Source organism: Amaranthus tricolor, chromosome 5 (genome assembly GCF_026212465.1).
Source record: "Amaranthus tricolor cultivar Red isolate AtriRed21 chromosome 5, ASM2621246v1, whole genome shotgun sequence".
NCBI classification, from domain to species: domain Eukaryota; kingdom Viridiplantae; phylum Streptophyta; class Magnoliopsida; order Caryophyllales; family Amaranthaceae; genus Amaranthus; species Amaranthus tricolor.
The window spans coordinates 27,533,090-27,551,672 of record NC_080051.1 but is presented as its reverse complement, the minus strand read 5'-3'; the positions used below and the strand labels follow the sequence as shown (position 1 = coordinate 27,551,672).

The window sequence follows — 18,583 nt, the reverse complement described above, 5'->3', positions numbered from 1 at the left end:
ACAAGTTAGATTACCCTTGACTTGGTGCACCACACAAAACTAGCTCACTTAAATGATTTTGGCACATCCGCTTTAGGGCCATTTCTGACCCTATGATAAGTGTATGATTTTACACTTATTGGTCTTTTATGGGGTGTATCTAGAGTATTAATTAGTGAGTTTTGAAAACAAAGTGGTGAAAATAAGCTAGAATAGGTACATATCTATTTTGTATTATTTGGTGTCTTTATGAATATTTTTGGATATATTCAAGCTACTTTTGATCACTTTGTTCCTCGTTGAAGTCCACCGAACATCAAGGGAGCAAATATGCATAATTGGGACAACATTTGAAGGCTTATGGTTCATGTATTGAGTTTAGAAATATCTTAAATACTATTTGAAGCCTCTGATTTTAGTTGAAGATAGTCTCTGTCGAGATTGATTTCAGTCTCTATCGAGATTAGCTATTAAATCCACTGTCAAATCATTGCTTTAAGTCTCGGTCGAGACTAATCAATCTCGGTCGAGACTGATTGTAATGAAAAGTACTGCCAAACTCAAGTTTAAACTTCGGTCGAAATTGTCTAAACGTGGTCGAGACTACCTAGTTTCAGTCGAAGCTTAGCCGGGAAAAATTGATGTTTTGATCAAGCGAAGTCTCGAGCGAGACTGGATCGAAACGGGGTCGAGACTGCACAATTCCCAAAATTGCTGCATAAAAAATTTGTAAAGTTGTTTCAGAAATTAAGAAGCAATAAGAGGAGATTAAATAAAGGGTTTAAGAGCAAAAACTATTAGAATTCTTCAGAGAGAGATTATATATTCATGGGATTTACATTCAAAATCAATCTCTCCATTCTCCGTCTGATTTTAAATCTAGTCTAGAATTTAGGTTTCTTTTCTTCAAGTTTTCTTTTATTTTGTAATTCAAATTTCTGAGTTTTTATCTTCAAATTTTTTTTTTTTTTTTTATGTTCAAGAATTTGGGTTTATTAATATTTCACGCTTTGGATATCTTTCTAATTGTTATTCTACACAAGCATTTGGTAATTTCTTTCTCTTTTTCTCAATTTGAATATGTTTATGCCATTGAATGTTTAATCTATTTACAATCATGATTTCCATTAGTGAGTAGTCTTGTATGCTAGGACATTGGATATGAACCCTAATATATATATATATATATATATATATATATATATATATATATATATATATATATATATATATATATATAATGATAATTATACTTATATAATTAACTTTTAAAATTGACCCTTTATAGAATTATTATTTCTTTCAGTTTGCCTAGGGCCCACAAATAAGAATGATACTGATCCGCTTATATGTATTTGCTTAATCCAACAAAATACTTCCAAAAGTAAAAGATAGATGGAAAAGTTACCGTGGACACGTTTAATTTTTGATTAATCATAAATAATATCTACTTAAAGAGATGATTTACTTGAATAATACCAATTTTTATTTAATCATTAATTTATTGTTATTTTTTTGTCAAATAATCTTCAATAAAAGTTTGCATTGTTCACAATAATTTTTCTAACATAGTTTAGTTTAAGTTCACTAAAAAAAAGTTGGACCCTTTCATATTACGCACTTATTACTCTTTAATTCTTGAGGCAACAATAAACTTGTTAAACCAAAAGTTAGTTTAGATCACATACATTGCCCGATAAAGGCATGCATTACATGCATTTGCTTGAATCAAACAATATACTCAAAATCTCTTTGAATGAATAATTTGATCAAAGGCACATTTCACAAGACATCATGTAATTAAGTGATCTACAAAATGGAAGAGACATTTTCCTAAGTTTTTGTTGTAGTTGATAAAACATACCTTGTAAAATTGAGGGGACCATAAAAACTTGCATATTGATGACCATAAAACTCATTGCTTCAAAAGGAGTACTCCATCATCATCTTCCTTATAAAAATTAGAAAGTTTTGTCTCTTTAATGCAACCCTTTCTATTTAACTATTTCTATATATCTTTTCAATACACATGCATTCACCAACCTCTATCATCAATATTTAATGGAAATATGGTGCTCATATCTATCATCAAAATGACAAAATAATTATTATTTATTCTGTTCTTCTATCCTAAATAATCAAAAAAAAATATAAGTCTTTCTACATAATACTCCCTTTATCTAGTCATTTAATTTTATTACATAATATATGAAAGACTTACAATTTAGTTTTTATAATGTAACAAAATTAAAAAGACTAGGGCTTAGTAAATTAAGAGGTCATCAAGTGACCTCTAATAAGATCTAATACTTAATAGTATACTTCAAGCATGATTTTTAGTAAATACACATTGGTACAATCTTTTTAAAAAATTCTTATATGTAAATACATGAAAAAAAGATCTACAAGTAATAATCATGGTAAATCATAATATATTAATAGTCAAAGTGCGTTCTCAAATTAAATGTGTTGCATATCCAAGTTTTTTCTAATTTGGATATAACTCCTCTATCTCAACAATTCCCATCGTCACATTATTATATTTCCAAATTTATAATCCACATTTTTAATATAAATAATCTTTGTATTGATACAAATTAATCGAAATGCCATTTAATTATATTTTAATTTATATATTAAAAATAAAAGACAAAATAAAAATAAATTAAAAATAAAATCAAAAAGACAAATAAAACGGAGTCAATAAACGCATAGTATAACAATCTTTAAACATAAATTTGTCCCATGGCAATTAGAGCAAAATCACGAAACAGACACGTTAAAGAAATATGGAGGCAACTTTAATTTGGGTCAACATCCTTCAGTTCCTTTTCCCTTGATTTTGTCATTATTTCCTATTAACCACCAAAACATACTTAAAAGTCTCAACACTATGGACATTATTATTTCAATTAACAATAGTTTGTCAAATAAAAAATATTGAAACTTAGTTTACAAATTATTCTTAAATATTATAAAAAAAGTATATTGAAATTAACAAAAATCTAAAAAAAAATCTACATTAATATATTTTAATTTATATATACATATATATACATATACATATATATATATATATATATATATATATATATATATATATATATATATATATATATATATTGTATAAAACATTTAAAATGTAACTAACCATCTCTTAGGAAGTATATAAACTTGGCTTCACAAAAAAGCCTTGAAACATGTTGTTTAGCCTTTACCTTTAACTTTTACTTTGTTTATTTGTTGATGATTTTCATAATGTTTTAATTTATTAATTAATGTTTATGAAGTCCAAATAAGTATCTTCCAAAATGATTATGCTTCATTACCACGTGCATCCTAAACTACCTTATCATATTTCTTTTTTAATCATTTTAAACTTTCAAGTACAAATCTTTTGTGAAAAGTGAACACTATACACCACTTTGTAACAAAGAATTATAAATGATCTTAATTATAATTATGACATCATCAAACTATATATATATATATATATATATGTACTTCTCGCCTTTTACCTGAATTAAAAAGCAAAATTAAAAATACAAATTGTAGTAAGAGACGATTTTCTTTAAGATAAGCATTAGATTTATGAAATAATTAGCTCAATTAACACAAACTAAAGAAAAAGAAATAAGAATGTGGGTTTCTTGTTTTAAAGTCGTCTTTTTAAAAAACGATCTCTCACAAAAGTGATTGAATTAAAAATGGTTATCTCAATTAATTTGTTACAATTCTTTACATAGATGCAAATCTATATTTTCTTGCGTCATTTGGATCACAAAAGCACATTTTATTTTATACTTACATTTTGTGAAATTTTAAAAATCAAACAACAATAAGATAACAATACAGTCAAGAAAAACATGTAAAAAAATTGTTAGTGAAGTTAAAAATAAAATGTTAGTAAGCTGATAAACAAGAATTGGGTTTTGGTAGTTAAAGTAATTCTCGTTGACTCTTTTTTGACATTTCTCTTCACTCAGCTTGCAACTCCGCACCAAAAAAAAGTAATAAAAGAAAAAAAAAAAAAAGTTATCCACAAGCTTAATTTTCTTATTATATAATAACAATAATAATAATATAATAGTATGATTAATTAAGAACAAAAAATAAATAAATGAAAGCAAAAATGTTTGCCACATAAGCCAAAATAGACATATAATTAAACTAAAATGTGTTTTTTGTCTACTGTCTAGTTTGGAACTTCCAAAATTAACCTCGCCATTCGATACACTGAGCAGTTGGTCGTGTCTTCTCATCTCCTGCTTTCAACGGGCATGCTGACTGCGCTGGTGGGACCATACAATTGTACTGTAAACATAATACACTGCTTAATGGAATCTCTGCCGTTGGATTTATCTCTAATCCTGTTAAATAATTATGCTGCAAATACAACGTTTGTATTGTTGCATCCATCAACCGGTCTACGTAATTTCCTGGGACTAGACCCATGAACCGGTTATTGTTTAGGAATAGATTTTGAACCGTTGATAACATTGGTGATACTTGCCCTGATAATCTGTTGTAACTTAAATCAACGGTTGATATTGTTACCTGTTCTACTGGTTGAACCGGTCCGAAGAATTGGTTTCTTTGTAATTGGAGGTTTGAGATTGGGAAACTGAATATTTGACATGGGATTAAACCGGTGAACCGGTTCATACTTAAGTCAAGGTAATTTAATTGGTTTAGTTTGGGTAAAAAGGTGAAAACCGGTCCGGATAATTTGTTGATTCCTAGTGAAAGGTATTGAATTGATGCAGGGAGAGAATCCGGTTCAATTGAACCGGTTAGATTGTTGTGCATTATATCGACACGAGTTAAGGAATTGGAAATAAATGGAGGGAGTGAACCGGTTAGATGATTGTGAGAGAGAATGAGATTGGAGAGAACCGGAAGTGAACCGAGCGGTCTAGGAATTGAACCGGTGAGCTGATTGTAGCTCAAATCAAGAGTATGTAAATTTCGTAGCTCACCGAAAGCAGCCGGAATTTCTCCCGAGAGAAAATTGCGACTAACGGCGAAAAACCGGAGATTGGATAACTGCGAAATGGTTTCGGGTATTTTACCGATGACCCGACCCGGAACAATGGTGAACTCTGCTAATGAAGATAACTTTCCGATAGCCGGATCAATCCGACCCGTTAAACCAGGCGAACCAGCCCGTGGATCACCGAGATTAAGAGCAATAACCTTATCAGAATCACAGTAAACACCAGGAAAAGTACAGGGGTCGGAAGTAAAATCCCATGATTGAAAGAAATTAGAGCCCGGAACATCTTTTAATGACTTACGAATCGATTGTAATGCCAAGAAATCAAGCGGGTCAAGAATCGCATTTGATTGTAATACAAATTGAATACAAAATACCCAAATTATAACGAACCCTGATTTCCAACCCATTAATAACAATACTCCACAATCACAACAAATGATGAATGAAATGAACAAAACGAATCAAATAATGAATACTACAATGTAGAATCTAAGATTGAAGATGATTATATATAGGGAGTAAGGAGACAAAGTAGACAGAAAAAAACTTTTCCGTGAGAAATTTACCAAATATCTCGTGGGAGCTTTAATGGAGGGAGGTGTTGGTGTAACACTAATTTACTTTATTTTACAAAAGAGAGAGAAATAGATTAGCTTCACAAATACGCAAACAGTTAGAGTTCTTACTTTAATGGCGGAGAAGTATTGTATTTGTTTTAGTGAAGCTTTTTGTAAAAATGGAGGAGAGAGAAATGGAGAAAATTGGCTTGCAAGAGAAGATGAAATCAGTACTACTACTACTACAAGACTAGTAAGTTGTATAACCAACAATGATATGATTAATTAAGTGGGTCCATTTGGGAGTTTATTATGGGGATTTGAGCGGGGACCAAACGGTTGTCCGATCCGTCGTGGATGTGGGTATGGTTAGGTTCGGAGTGACATGTCAGCAGGTTTGGGTACTGCAGGAAACGAAGACCACGTGACCTGGCGGTTTATTGTGACTTGCAATGAGGAACACAAACAGCTCACTTTCTCAAGAAATCCATTGATGCATCACACTTTGACACCTTTTTTTTCACTTTCTTTTTGTTTTTATTTTTATCTTTCATCTTTTTATGACTTTTTTTCTTTTTATTGTCAAGTCTTTTTCTAATTTTTCAACTACACTAGGTCACTAACACAATGAAACAAACTATTTTTTTTTGTCCGTGAGAAAGCATTATATTGCTTAATGAAATTAGATTTTTTTATTTTATGGTGCAAACTCTGTTTGTTACATCAAGTACTATTTATATTCAATTTGTTTTTATATGTTCTTCTTAGATATAATTTACGAATTTTAGAGTCAAACTTTTACTATGATTTCTCATCGATCTATATGAAAAAAAAAACATATACATGTGGGATCTTGATGGATTCATCTTAATATATGCTTATTAAATATCAATTTTTTAGAAGTTTTTAAAAACTCACAATTAAATTATTTGACTTCCAAGTGTGCATTGGAATTCGTGAAAAAAAGTGATTGGAAATAATAAATGAAAATAGAGTAAGTACCAAATTAGTTTGTGGATATAAATAAAGATATTTTGGATTTAATCATTCTTTTTTTATATATATAAATATTGATTATTTTGACTAGAAGCCACGTAAAAATTGCTTAAAATTTTTAAGACCCTATGCCCAATTCTTTTAACATCTTAATAGCGAACTCATGGAAAGCAAGAGGAAAAACTAGCAAAGTTTTTACCAATTGATCTATTCTTAAATATTGTTAATATAAACAATATTTAATATTTAATCCCCTTAATTTTGGGGCCTATACGATCAGGCATCCTGCATTCTCCTAAACCGTCCTTTATTTTGATAGTATTTCGAGGGCATAAATTAAGAATTTTTACTCAAAACAACTACTAATTTGTCATTTCTAATGGACATTATTCTCAATATGGCTCAAATGTTGTCATCCCCGTGAAAACAAAATATTTAAGGAAAATGAATTGTGTTGGCTATTTATAACCTATATGAAGCATGCGTATTCAATCGAAATAAAGTTCGATTCTCACCAACTATAGAAAGGAATAATCCTCCATATATATAGGGATTTTATAACGTATCCCGAATAAAAAAGTTCAGTTTTTCTCCATTAAATCAAAAAAAATTAAGATAAGAATAATATATCCAAAGTGAGGCTTTACCAAAAACATGAAACCCTAGTTTTGTTTCCAATTAAAACCCTAAGCTGTCTCCCCAAACAAAGGAGTAATAAAGGACTAACTTTAAATCCAAAAACCATATAAAAGACCAACATTAAAGAATCCCCCAACTGAATTAAAAGTCTGACATGTTCCAATCTTAATGGAGTAAGCATTAGCATAAGTATCAAATCAATGTAATTAAATTTTACAGATATTAATAGATAAATGCAAGTCAAAACAATATCTAAAACAATAATATCTTAGTTCTGAAATACTTGTAACTGATAATGACATGTTTAGTGGAGAAATGTCACTATCAGTAGCAAGTATAATGGAGAAACCCGAACACAAACTGAACTGGGATGGATCAAGAATGTCAAACAAAAAAATTACAGTATTTTTATCAGCCATTTAGTCTTTAGAAAAATCCAGAAAATTACATATCTCACAGGAAAATGGTATGTAGAATAACAGATTTAAGATTATGTCAGTTATTCACAATGGATTTCAGAGTAATGGAGACCTGCAAAAGGGTCTACCTTAACATTCAGTTTAATCTTACTAACTTTTTCTCTTTGTTCTCGCTTCGCTTTAAACAGCTAGGGGTTCCATGGCTTATTATTCATTGCCTGGATGGAATTGTACCGCCATTGTTCACAATATCTTGCTCAATCTGAAACGACCGTCACAGGAAATCACGAGAGTTATTAGCATTTAGCCATTTAGAATTCCTTATGACACCCAAAACGACATTTGTGCACAAGCCAGACGCTTTTTGGTGTTGTTAAGGGCTTACCTTGAAAAGGAATTCAAACTTCTTTTTCAAAACAAAATATTCCTGCTGCAGGTCTTGCAGACAAGCGACACACCTGCATCAAACAATATAACAAATACTTAACGACATAAACGACAATGCAATTGAACCATCCATTGATAATTGAGTGGTTCGTAAAAATTAAAGATAATAATTCCTCATTAAATGGAATGAAAACAGCATATTATTGCAGTCCAAGCATTAATGAGGTCAAGCTCAATTGTTTAATAGACTTTGATGCTAGTGTTATTAATTCACGATAACAGTTTAGTGTTAAATACATAGACTAATGCAAGAATAACTAGGAAGCAATAAAGAATAATACAATTTCAAATCATCGATGGTGATGAAAATAATTAACAAATTCTTCAAAAACTACAACGCCAATGTACAGATATATCATGAGATATTGTTGAAAGTTTCATCCAATGATCTAAAAGATTATGTTCCATAAACAAACCAACAATTTTTCTAGGGTAAAACAAGAGTTCTTGTGTTGGCATCAAGGCTTTAGCATTTTTATTGAAAATTAGAGTGATCTTTCTACATGACATTGGATGCCTATAGAATCTCAATCCACCCATTCAGTGGCAGATCCAGGAAAAATATAAATGTTGTCAATAATTCAAAAAAAAATTACGATCACCACTGAATAATTTAAGAGAAAATGCGATTTATGGGTTTTGAATCCTAGTCACTCATGTGGAACACAATACACTAACCAACTTATCTAGGTATATTTACATGTATTACTTAATTTTATTTTGAATTAAGTGATGTCAACTAAACTTAAAGATTACACACTACATTCGTCCATGCACGCATTCCCCTTCAGTTTATAGGCTACTATCCACCCAGTAAACTTAAGATTCTCTTACTTATTTCATAATGATAATATTCAGTTATAGCATCTTATGGTGTTTCATTGACTAAATTTCCCTATTCCCTTTGTGTAATCTCCAGGGAAGGCCTAACCCTATGCGTAACACATAGAAGGCCCTTTGTTTCATTGTTTGTAATATGTTGTGCTGATTTTTACTAGCAAATTTAACAGTTATGTACTTTCAAGTATTTTATATTGATAAGACATTCAATACAACATTTAGCTTTCTCTTTTCAATGCTCGGCTGGCAGTATGTATCAGTGTATATATATGACTTGGTATGCAATCTAACTTCATTTTGAGCACAGGCCGTTTCTTTTTTCACAAATAATTGGACGCCTGAGTTCAAACCCAATATTGTTTAGTGTATTTCCTTATATTGATTGGCCATGCATCAATATGTATCAGTGTTGTTTTAGATCATTGGACGCCTGAGTTCAAACCCAGTATGTATCAGTGTATATGCTTGATTGATTGGCCATGCAAGATAATGTAATAAGAAACCTTGTTAGCATTCAGTGTAGTCTATACTCACTCTGTCCTAAAACTATCTTTACTTTCTGTTTCAGTCAATTTCGTGTTGTTTTCCAATAAGTGTTTTTTCTTCTTTCAGGTCAGTCTCTACTTCCTCCACACTATCACTGTGTTTGGAAAGCAAATTAGCAACTTTGGAGAGAAGAAAGAAAATGAATGGAAGGGGAAGAGAGGGAAGGGAAAGGAAGGGAAGAAACTCTTGTTTGTTTTGCAGGAAAGGAAGGGAAGAAACTCTTGTTTGTTTTGCGGGAAAGGGAAGGAAAAGGAAAGGAGATAAGAGTTTTCCCTTCAAATCTTTCCAACTTTGGAAAGATTGATACCTTAACAAAAAATATTCATCCAATCCCTCCAAATCATTTCCCTTCAAATCCCTTCCCCTTCATTTAGTTATCCAAACAATAGATTCCTCATCCCTCCAAATCCCTCCCCTTCCTTTACCTCCATTTCCTTCTATCCAAATACACTCTATTATAATTATAGAGCTTACAAAACTTCCCACACTATCTGAGGCACTCATCTAGCAGTAGCACTATATGCTCTCATATGAACTACTCTCAATCTTCTTCAAAGGAGTCTCTTTGCCCTTTGGTGATACTCCCTTCTCACTCTTTTTCTAGAGTTGTAGGGGGAGGGCTTCATGGCTGGGAAAGGGTGACGGAAGTGTTGGGGGGAGAAAGGGTAGGGAGAGGGGCACGGTAGATGATACGAGAAAACTTATACTTGACTTACATTTTAAATTTTTTAAGAGAAATTCAACATGATAGCAATGAGGTATATACTTTAGAGAAATGCCAATGGTAAATTTATTTTATTTTTCACCACATACTAGCAACAAGGTTTCATGTTTATGAAAGCCGCAGCAAATTCCAGTTAAAAAAGTAGCATGTTCCGTTAGCTTTTGAGTTTTTTTTTATATATATAAATTCATTGTTATTTCATTTTTTCATTATTGAATAACTTAAACCACATAAGATCAAAAAATAATAAAGGGTAGGAATTTTTTAAATAAAATTAAGTTCTGAGATAGAAAATTAAAGGAAAAAATAAATTAAAGAAAAGAGATAACCGACTCTTATTGAAATATACCAATTTTATCAAAATTTCCGTTTTTTAATGTCCAAAAACTTTCAATGCCTATGTTGCTTTTTCTTGTTAGTGTTGGAACTGAATTAAGTCTCACCAATAGAGAAAAACCCAAAAGCCCTCAAATCAACAAAAAACCAAACTTGAGCTCAAGCCTATACAAAACCCTGACTCTTAACTAACATGACACATTGAAAACCCCAGCTATCCTAAAGAAAAATAGCAACAAAACATTAGGACCTGGACAAGCTCATCACGATAAAAGACAACAAAGCCCGAAACCAAACGGGTAGGCCAAAACGAAAGAAACCCTAACTACTCGCCTAGCTACACGAGTCGCCATCCTTCAACGTTTCATACCAACTCTTGTACGGTCACCCATGGTCGCACCAAGCAGGCAAAGTTAAACAGCAGCACTAAGAGGTTGAACGACAGCTAAAGGCACCCATTAGCACTACCTTTACTGGCATAAATACGGAAGGGATGTTTCAGAACATAGCAAAAGCACACCTGAACAACCAAGCTCCAAACCCATTCGACCTAAGCAATGGGTCAAACGTCACCATAGGTGAACAAATGCAACCTAACCACATCAGTACGTTTCAAACTCTAAACAAAGCCACCAGGGGAGCACCAATTACGAAGGGAGTAAAGAGAGTGTTCCTCAGGGCATAAACCATGTACCATTAATGGCATGCGTACCTTGATGGCAACCCCCATCCTCTACAGTTCTCCAATCCACCAACAAGCAGTGACTTTCTGCCAACTTACTCCTCACCGGATAAATTGGAGAAGAGCAAACCTCGCGTAACTCCTAGGCCAACCTAAAAGCTATCCCCAGCATGGCAACCACCGTACTACCACACCTAAAAGAGTTTAAGTTCATGAAAAACAACCATGACTGAGGAACTAGCGGGATTATATACAGTTGAATCGCCCCTCCACACCTTAAAGTCTCTCACTGACCATCATCAAAAGGACAGCAACTCCCATGGGGCACCGTGGGCGACAACAATAGTCCACGGGAAACCTAGCCCCATGGGAGAGCTTTTCTCTACCTTCTCACTAAGGGCCTTCTATATATCTTTCAATTATCAACATTACCTATTCCAAGGTGTATTACTTGTTAAATATCAAATTCACAACGGCCATTAAAAACCTTGATGAATTGAGTTTCTCTTGATAATTAACCAAAGTAACATTCAGCTGACCCAAACTGATTACTTCATTTCAATAAATTTAATATATTTGGATGGCCCAAAAGGCCAAAACATTTCTAGAACTAAACTTTTCAATCTTCCATTTCAGAATTTCATCTCAGATTATAAAACACAGCTATAGTTGATAAAAAAGATGATTAGAAGACATCATACCCTTCACGGTTTTGCTCCTCGCAATAAGCACGAAACTTAACGCATTGATTCTTGACCCTATTTGCTCCAATGCTGCAAAAGCATCAAAAATCAACCACAAAATTAGGATAGTGGAGACTTCACATCTCATAGCCAAAAAGGTGCTATGAATAACAATTCAACCCCAAAACAAATCACCAACACATCTCCATAGTTATTAACAACAACCAATAGACGAAACAAAACTAATATCTGAGTTTGGTGTGGTTTTAAATTTCACACAAAAAACTTATCCCTCATTTCAATACTTCTACAGGGCATTGAAAATTGAAAAGTGCTTCATATTAGCAGAATAAACAGAAGACAAAAAACCCAAATCAAATAAATAGAACTCCTGAGACAAAATAGCATAGAAATTACCTAGAACTACTGCCCTTAAATTGATGGGCATGATTGGCCACTTGATTGAAATCTACAACTGGCTGCTCACTGCATCAAGTAGAAAACAAACCCAGAGAAATCAATAAATTACAACTTAACCAAAAAAAAAACTCCTACTTCAATAAGTTAGTAAAACTCACAGAGCTTTGGTCAAATTATCAATGAGTTTTTCAGAATCTTGAAAAAATAGGGTTACAACTTCAAACACAAAATCTGGATTGCTCTCATCCGCCAATTTCTGCAACTGGGTAAACTGATCATCCACATATTGCTAGCATAACAAATTCAAAAATCGACCCATAATTAGCAAAATTGAACAAACAATAAAACTTTAAAACTTCAAAGAATTTTGAATTGAACCCATTTGATATTGGTGTACCTCCGCGTACAAAGAATTCATATGTTCAATGAATTGGCTCTGCAGCAGCGGGACGACATCCATGGTTTCTACTAACTTCCGACTTCTTCAAATTGAAGACACCAAGTGTTGATAAAGAATAAGAATTACTATGTTTTGTCCTGCTAAATATTACAAGTGAAATTACGCAGACTGGAATTTGGAATATGAATAATTAGCCGCCCTTTGTTAGGGAAAGGAATAAGGATTTCGTTTGGATTGATACTCAGAAATGGCGAAAAGCCGTTTTATCGTTTGTGCGCTTTGCTATATCTAATTGGGTCACCACTCACCCGACCTACTTTTTTCTTTTTTTTCTAATTATTCTTTTATGGTAAAATGGTTTATAGACTAGTGAGTAATTAATACTTTGAGCGTGTTTGGTATTCAGTTTTTGTAGGTAATAACGGTCCACGGAAACACATAATTTAATCCTTTTTATATTATTTGTTTTGATTTCAAAGTAATTGTTTTAAGGAATCCTATAATTTAATACTGTTCGTAATAATCGTGTAATAAATTCTCTTACATTTCTTTGCGTTTTTCATACTAAACAAATATAATAATAATAATATTTATCACCGCCTTTACCTTTATTTATACATTTCCTTTATATTTTAACTTATCATAGCAAATACCCTGTAATAATGTATATCTGTGTCACAATGAAACAGTCTCATCTAAAATTTGTTAATTCAAACATTTGGCTAATATGAAGTAAATTATTTTCTCCGTAATGGCTTTTTAAGATTTCATGTCTTAACTTATTTGACAACATTTATGACATTATATGAGTAATTGATGGAGCATGGAATAAGCTTGTATTTGGATGGATGTTTGGTAATCAATATTAAATAGTGATAATGATAATGAAAATTTAATGTAATTTTGGTGAAAAAATCTCTTAATATATTCGATTGTCATGCTTATTCTACTTTAATCATCTCATTTTCTTCACAAAATTTGTTTTGATACATTATCATTTGAAAATATTTGATGATATAGAAAATTATAAACTGAAAAACCTTCGTATGATTTAAGTTTCATTACTATGAAAATGACATGTAAAATTTCATAAAAATCTACACAACAAATCATTTTTATTATCCCCATTTAGTACCAACCATTAAACAAACCGTGATGGTTTTGCTACTGATTAATATAATAATTTCTCAAACAAATGTTTTAGAATTCAGAATTAAATATCTAATTAATTAACAGTCGAGTTGTTCTCAACACACGTAGTAATGAGAATATCATCACAAAAATAAGTGTTCAGCCCCCCTTATACTAACATTCAGAATTCATCTGTGTCAAGTTCTATGGTTAGGAAAGAAGACATATACATGTTTTGATAATGAAGAATTAATGACAATCTATACACTAAAACTCCTTGGATTTTGTCACGAATAACGAACAGATCAACCGAACTACCTCGAACACGAATCCTGATACACAATTCAAAATCAAAATTTAGTAAACTTACTCATTAAAAATCATTGACAGAAAATGATAAATCAGATTAGTTTGCTTACCAAAGAGCAGTGATCTATTGGCTTTCTGATATACATCTCAAAATTTGAACAAGAACATGTACAAGAGAACATATGGAAGGTTCATATCCATATCTTTATAGTTTCTTCGTTTTCGTTTATTTTTGTTCGGTTTTGATAGAATTACGTTCATTTCATCACCAGAAATTCTATAATGAAGCCAGTTATAATGTCATCTGTATATCTGTACAAGTACTTCACGAAATACGATCATGTACTTGTGTTGTGTAAGAGTAATTAGTAGTGTATAAATAGTGACAATACTATGGACTATGAATTCCTGCAAAAACTTTGTTACCAAACATGGTATACATAGCTTCATTTAGCTGCGTATTTTTACGAGTCTTTCATCTCTTCGTAATACATCTTCCAAAATGACGGTTTCTTGTATTTCTTCATAGAATCTAAGCTGCTAAGGTTGCCTTTCAAAAGCTGTACAACCTGAAGAAATGAATCATTATTTGATTGTTTAGGGTGGGACAATTAAGTGTCACATGATTCGCTAATCGTCTCGTGAATCACAAATCAAAAAAAGCAAATTATGATCGTTTTAGGCTATTTTTCAACCATTTTGGGAGAAACGCGAATTCTAAAGGCGAACCAACTAGCTAATCATGTTTCACTAAGTGGGTACTAAACAAAAGCATAATTATACACTTGGTTTCAACAATTATAACCTATTGCACTATTTCGCTTGTCGCCTATTAACCCATTTTTCCATTTCTAGTTTATGTCATTACGAAAGCATATATTGAATTCGGGTTTTAGAACCAACTATACCTGCTATGTTACTTGGATTTGGGTACTGATGTCGGACATTGGTACATGTCCAAGTGTCGAATACGTCTAAATATTCAATTTTACGCCTAAAATGAAGTGTCTAAGTATCATACCAATGTCCGAGCATCAAGGATCGAACACGGGTACGTGAAGCAAAATGAAGAGTCCAAGTAACATAGTACCTGATTCATTGAAGGTCGTCGAATGGAAGAGCGTTGCACACATAAAGCAGCAGCTAAGAGCACTAGCTTCATCTGTTTTGAGTTGATGTTGTTATCTAGAGCAGGATCAATGAGCTCTCTTGTGTTATTTTTTCTTAACAATGGTTTCGCCTACAACATCATAAAAAGATCATCAGCTCCTAAATCCAACTAAATCTCGTTTTTTGACTTCGAAGATGCATGTAAACGACAAGTCTTACCCACATAACAAGGCTCTGCTGTGAGCAATCAAGAGCACGTCGACCAGTGATTAACTCGAGCAAAAGCACCCCGAATGCAAAAACATCGGTTTTTTCATCGACTATGCCATGCATCATGAATTCTGGCGCAAGATAGCTATTGAGACGAAATTGAAGGCGAAATCAAGTCAATTTAAAGCCAAGAAGAAAACAAAAACAAAAAAGAAAATCTAATGCTGTGTAACTGTACTCTGTACCCAAATGTGCCTTCAAATTTAAGAACAATGTGATGAGTCCATTTATCTGGTAACCACTTTGCAAGCCCAAAATCACAAATCTGTAAAAATTTCACAATTCATGAAGGTTAACAAATACATTTTTAGCTAAAGAAAAATACACTATGATGTAACCATAATGATGATTTTACAGACCGTTTGATAATCGGTACTAAATGGTGGGAATGGAAATAGAAAGTTAATATAATTTTTGTAGAAATATCTCTCGTCAATTTAATGGCCATGTTTATTCTCCTTCAACAATCTCATTTTCTTCACAAAATTTATTTCAATGCATTACCATTTAAACATGTGGTATTAGGTGGTAATAAAAAACTCTGGAAAAAAAACATTTTTAAGATCAAACTTTCATTACCCTTGGATTGACATGGTATTAAGAAAATTTACACCGTAAATCATTCCCATTACCACCAATTAGTACCGTTAACCAAACGGACCGTTAGTGCCACACAAAACATACCTGAGGTTCAAAGTCTTTAGTAAGCAAAATGTTTGCAGCTTTAATATCTCTATGGATAATTCTCCTTTGACAACCATAATGAAGGTACATCAGCCCCTCAGCAATCCCTAAGGCAATCTTAAACCTAATACTCCAACACAATTTCTCCTTTGAACCTACCACATCAATTCAAGGGTGGTGCGATTGAATACCTTGTACATATACAGAACCAATCGGGTAAAAGGATATGATATTGAAAACAAAGAAATGAACAAACTAACCATGTAGTGATGAAGATAAACTACCAAGATGCGAATATTGAAGAACAAGATGCATTCCTCCTTCAACACAATAACCCTTCAATTTAGTTGTATTAGGATGATTAACATGAGCCATTATTCCTAGCTCACTTAAAAAATTTGATGTCCTCTCTTCTTGTGTACCTCTTGTTAGTCTTTTCACTGCAACAATTTCTCCATCATATAGTCTCCCTTTATACACTTCTGCATATCCACCTTTTCCAATCAAATTTTCTACAATTCACAACAAAACCCAATTTAATCACTTTTTTAGAAAAAAGAAAACCGAATATTTTTCAAGAGATTCAACTCTGTGATGAAACCAATTCAACCAAAAGCTCAACCTGACAGTTGAGACTTTAAGATTTATTATATACTCTAATTCGCCCCTCATGTAACAACCGACTAAAAATATGAATGCAATACAGACTCTCCTAACATATCAACGAACCAACTCAAGCTAATGTTTGATACCCAACATTATGATGTATACTTTAACAAACACTGACAACAACAATATCAAGAGATATTTCATATACTCTAACAAACACCAACAACAACAGCAACGTCACATATATGTTAACTACTCTAACAAATAACAACAACAATGTCAGAGCCTACAACTTGATAAAAAAAATAAAAAAATAAAAAACTAAATCCTGAATCAAACCTTGGCTAAAATTTTTTGTTGCAAATTGAAGCTCAGAAAGTGTGAAATTCTTGCAAACTGAATCAGAATTTGAAAATGCAGCAACTGGGATTTCTTCTCTCATACTATTACATCTTAATCCTGATAATTTGTGGGTATTGAAAGAAGCCATTGATGGTAATTGTTTCTTAGATGTAGTTCTTAATAAATTGATAAACCCACGAAAACGCGAAGTTATTTTCTGGGTTTTTTGACATTCATTCTCTTCATGAAATGTTTCTTTTGAAGAATTTGAATCAGATTCGCTTCGAAAATAATCTTCCAATACTCCTACTGGGGAATTTGAATTGTGCCCAGATTTCTCCATGAATGGTTCAATACTGATTACAGTCTAATGGAAAAAAAAAATGGGGAAAATAGAAAGATTACCTGCAAGTGAAGGAGAGTAAAAACAGAGTAATGAGTTGTCAAGTTGTAAGATCAAATCTACAATCCTTGTATTAAATGTGGTGGGGTTCTTAATTTTTTTAAGAATAGAACAATTTAAGAGTAGTGATTGAGTAAAAGTTAAACAAGTAATCATCAAAATATAATAGTAATGAAAAAAATAAATATTTTTTCAAATGATTATAATTTTTGTAGAAAACAAGTGAGTTTTGCAAGGTAAGAAATGTTTTTTTTTAGCATCTACTTCCTCTAGATTTTAATATTGTATCAACTGATCTTATTTGATATATATATTTTTATATGTGTAATATAAAACATAATTAAGTAGGATTTTATTTGATTCGTCTTAATATATATTTTTTCATAATATTAACTTTTAAAATTTTTTTATCATATGAAATTAAAAATATTAAAAATTAAAATTATATATTGAATAGCGTAAAAAAACAAAAATATAATAATTATTAAAAATCAGATAAAGTATTATAAAAAGTATTGATAAGAGAAGAGAATTCGATCACAACCTCTTCGTAATAAGGTCTTCCCTTCTTGGGTGGAACTCGTCATTGAAGAATAGAGTATGTTATCAATATTAAAATGTAGAAAATCAATTCATGTTTGCTATTAAGAACAAAATTTTAAGGAAGAAGGTTGTAGAAGCCAAAAGAAATTAAAGCTTAACCAAAACATAGTTAGTTGACCAAGAAACATTTTCATTTTCAACATATAACAGTAGAAAATTTGAAAAATGGAAGGATTTTCTAATAAAATAAAATATCTATAAATATATTCAAAAATCGGATGTTGACTTAGTATATGAAATTTTTTGTTTTTATATTCTCACTCTCACTATGTACATCGAAAGTGTTAGTATATTAAAATTACAAATTTAGAGATTATCTCTGATTATATACAGTTTAAAATATTAAAAATAGGCATTAAAAATACAGTAAATAAGCATTAAAAATAATGTAAATAGACATTAAATATACGATAAGTAAACATTAATTTTTAATGGGTTGGACTTAAGATGTATCT

General features: G+C 31.6%; 3 protein-coding genes across 5 annotated transcripts; all 3 read right to left on the bottom strand.

The window, feature by feature from the left end:
- Nucleotides 1-3,932: 3,932 nt before the first annotated feature.
- Nucleotides 3,933-5,795, bottom strand: LOC130813703 (LRR receptor-like serine/threonine-protein kinase ERECTA). Its single transcript, XM_057679548.1, has one exon. The coding sequence runs from the start codon at nucleotides 5,383-5,385 to the stop codon at nucleotides 4,195-4,197; it is 1,191 nt and encodes a 396-aa protein (XP_057535531.1). The 5' UTR covers nucleotides 5,386-5,795; the 3' UTR covers nucleotides 3,933-4,194.
- Nucleotides 5,796-7,528: 1,733 nt separating this feature from the next.
- LOC130813352 (histidine-containing phosphotransfer protein 1-like) lies at nucleotides 7,529-13,000 on the bottom strand. The gene is made up of 6 exons (XM_057679176.1): nucleotides 12,665-13,000; nucleotides 12,426-12,556; nucleotides 12,265-12,333; nucleotides 11,866-11,937; nucleotides 7,975-8,047; nucleotides 7,529-7,851 (listed from the first exon to the last, which is right to left on the bottom strand). Exons 1-6 carry the CDS (start codon nucleotides 12,725-12,727, stop codon nucleotides 7,801-7,803), a joined length of 459 nt encoding a protein of 152 aa, XP_057535159.1. The 5' UTR covers nucleotides 12,728-13,000; the 3' UTR covers nucleotides 7,529-7,800.
- Nucleotides 13,001-13,808: 808 nt separating this feature from the next.
- Nucleotides 13,809-17,621, bottom strand: LOC130813867 (receptor-like cytosolic serine/threonine-protein kinase RBK2). 3 transcript variants are annotated; one of them, XM_057679769.1, is made up of 9 exons: nucleotides 17,120-17,613; nucleotides 16,594-16,683; nucleotides 16,432-16,491; nucleotides 16,172-16,326; nucleotides 15,673-15,752; nucleotides 15,437-15,572; nucleotides 15,198-15,347; nucleotides 14,218-14,676; nucleotides 13,809-14,130 (listed from the first exon to the last, which is right to left on the bottom strand). In XM_057679769.1, exons 1-8 carry the CDS (start codon nucleotides 17,463-17,465, stop codon nucleotides 14,572-14,574), a joined length of 1,122 nt encoding a protein of 373 aa, XP_057535752.1. In that variant the 5' UTR covers nucleotides 17,466-17,613; the 3' UTR covers nucleotides 13,809-14,130; nucleotides 14,218-14,571. The 3 variants fall into 3 exon arrangements, with proteins under 3 accessions (XP_057535752.1, XP_057535750.1, XP_057535751.1); XM_057679767.1 differs by having other exon boundaries at nucleotides 16,432-16,683; nucleotides 17,120-17,621; XM_057679768.1 differs by having other exon boundaries at nucleotides 16,432-16,653.
- Nucleotides 17,622-18,583: the final 962 nt, after the last annotated feature.

Coding starts and splice junctions, on each gene's coding strand:
- LOC130813703 (XM_057679548.1), bottom strand. CDS start 5,385: ATGGGTTGGAAATCAGGGTTCGTTATAATTTGGGTATTTTGTATTCAA.
- LOC130813352 (XM_057679176.1), bottom strand. CDS start 12,727: ATGGATGTCGTCCCGCTGCTGCAGAGCCAATTCATTGAACATATGAAT. Junction 12,334..12,425: donor GATAATTTGACCAAAGCTCT/GTGAGTTTTACT, acceptor TACTTGATGCAG/TGAGCAGCCAGTTGTAGATT. Junction 7,852..7,974: donor AGTTTGAATTCCTTTTCAAG/GTAAGCCCTTAA, acceptor CGGTCGTTTCAG/ATTGAGCAAGATATTGTGAA.
- LOC130813867 (XM_057679767.1), bottom strand. CDS start 17,465: ATGGAGAAATCTGGGCACAATTCAAATTCCCCAGTAGGAGTATTGGAA. Junction 15,753..16,171: donor CTAAAGACTTTGAACCTCAG/GTATGTTTTGTG, acceptor AAATTTTTACAG/ATTTGTGATTTTGGGCTTGC. Junction 15,573..15,672: donor AAATTTGAAGGCACATTTGG/GTACAGAGTACA, acceptor TCGTCTCAATAG/CTATCTTGCGCCAGAATTCA.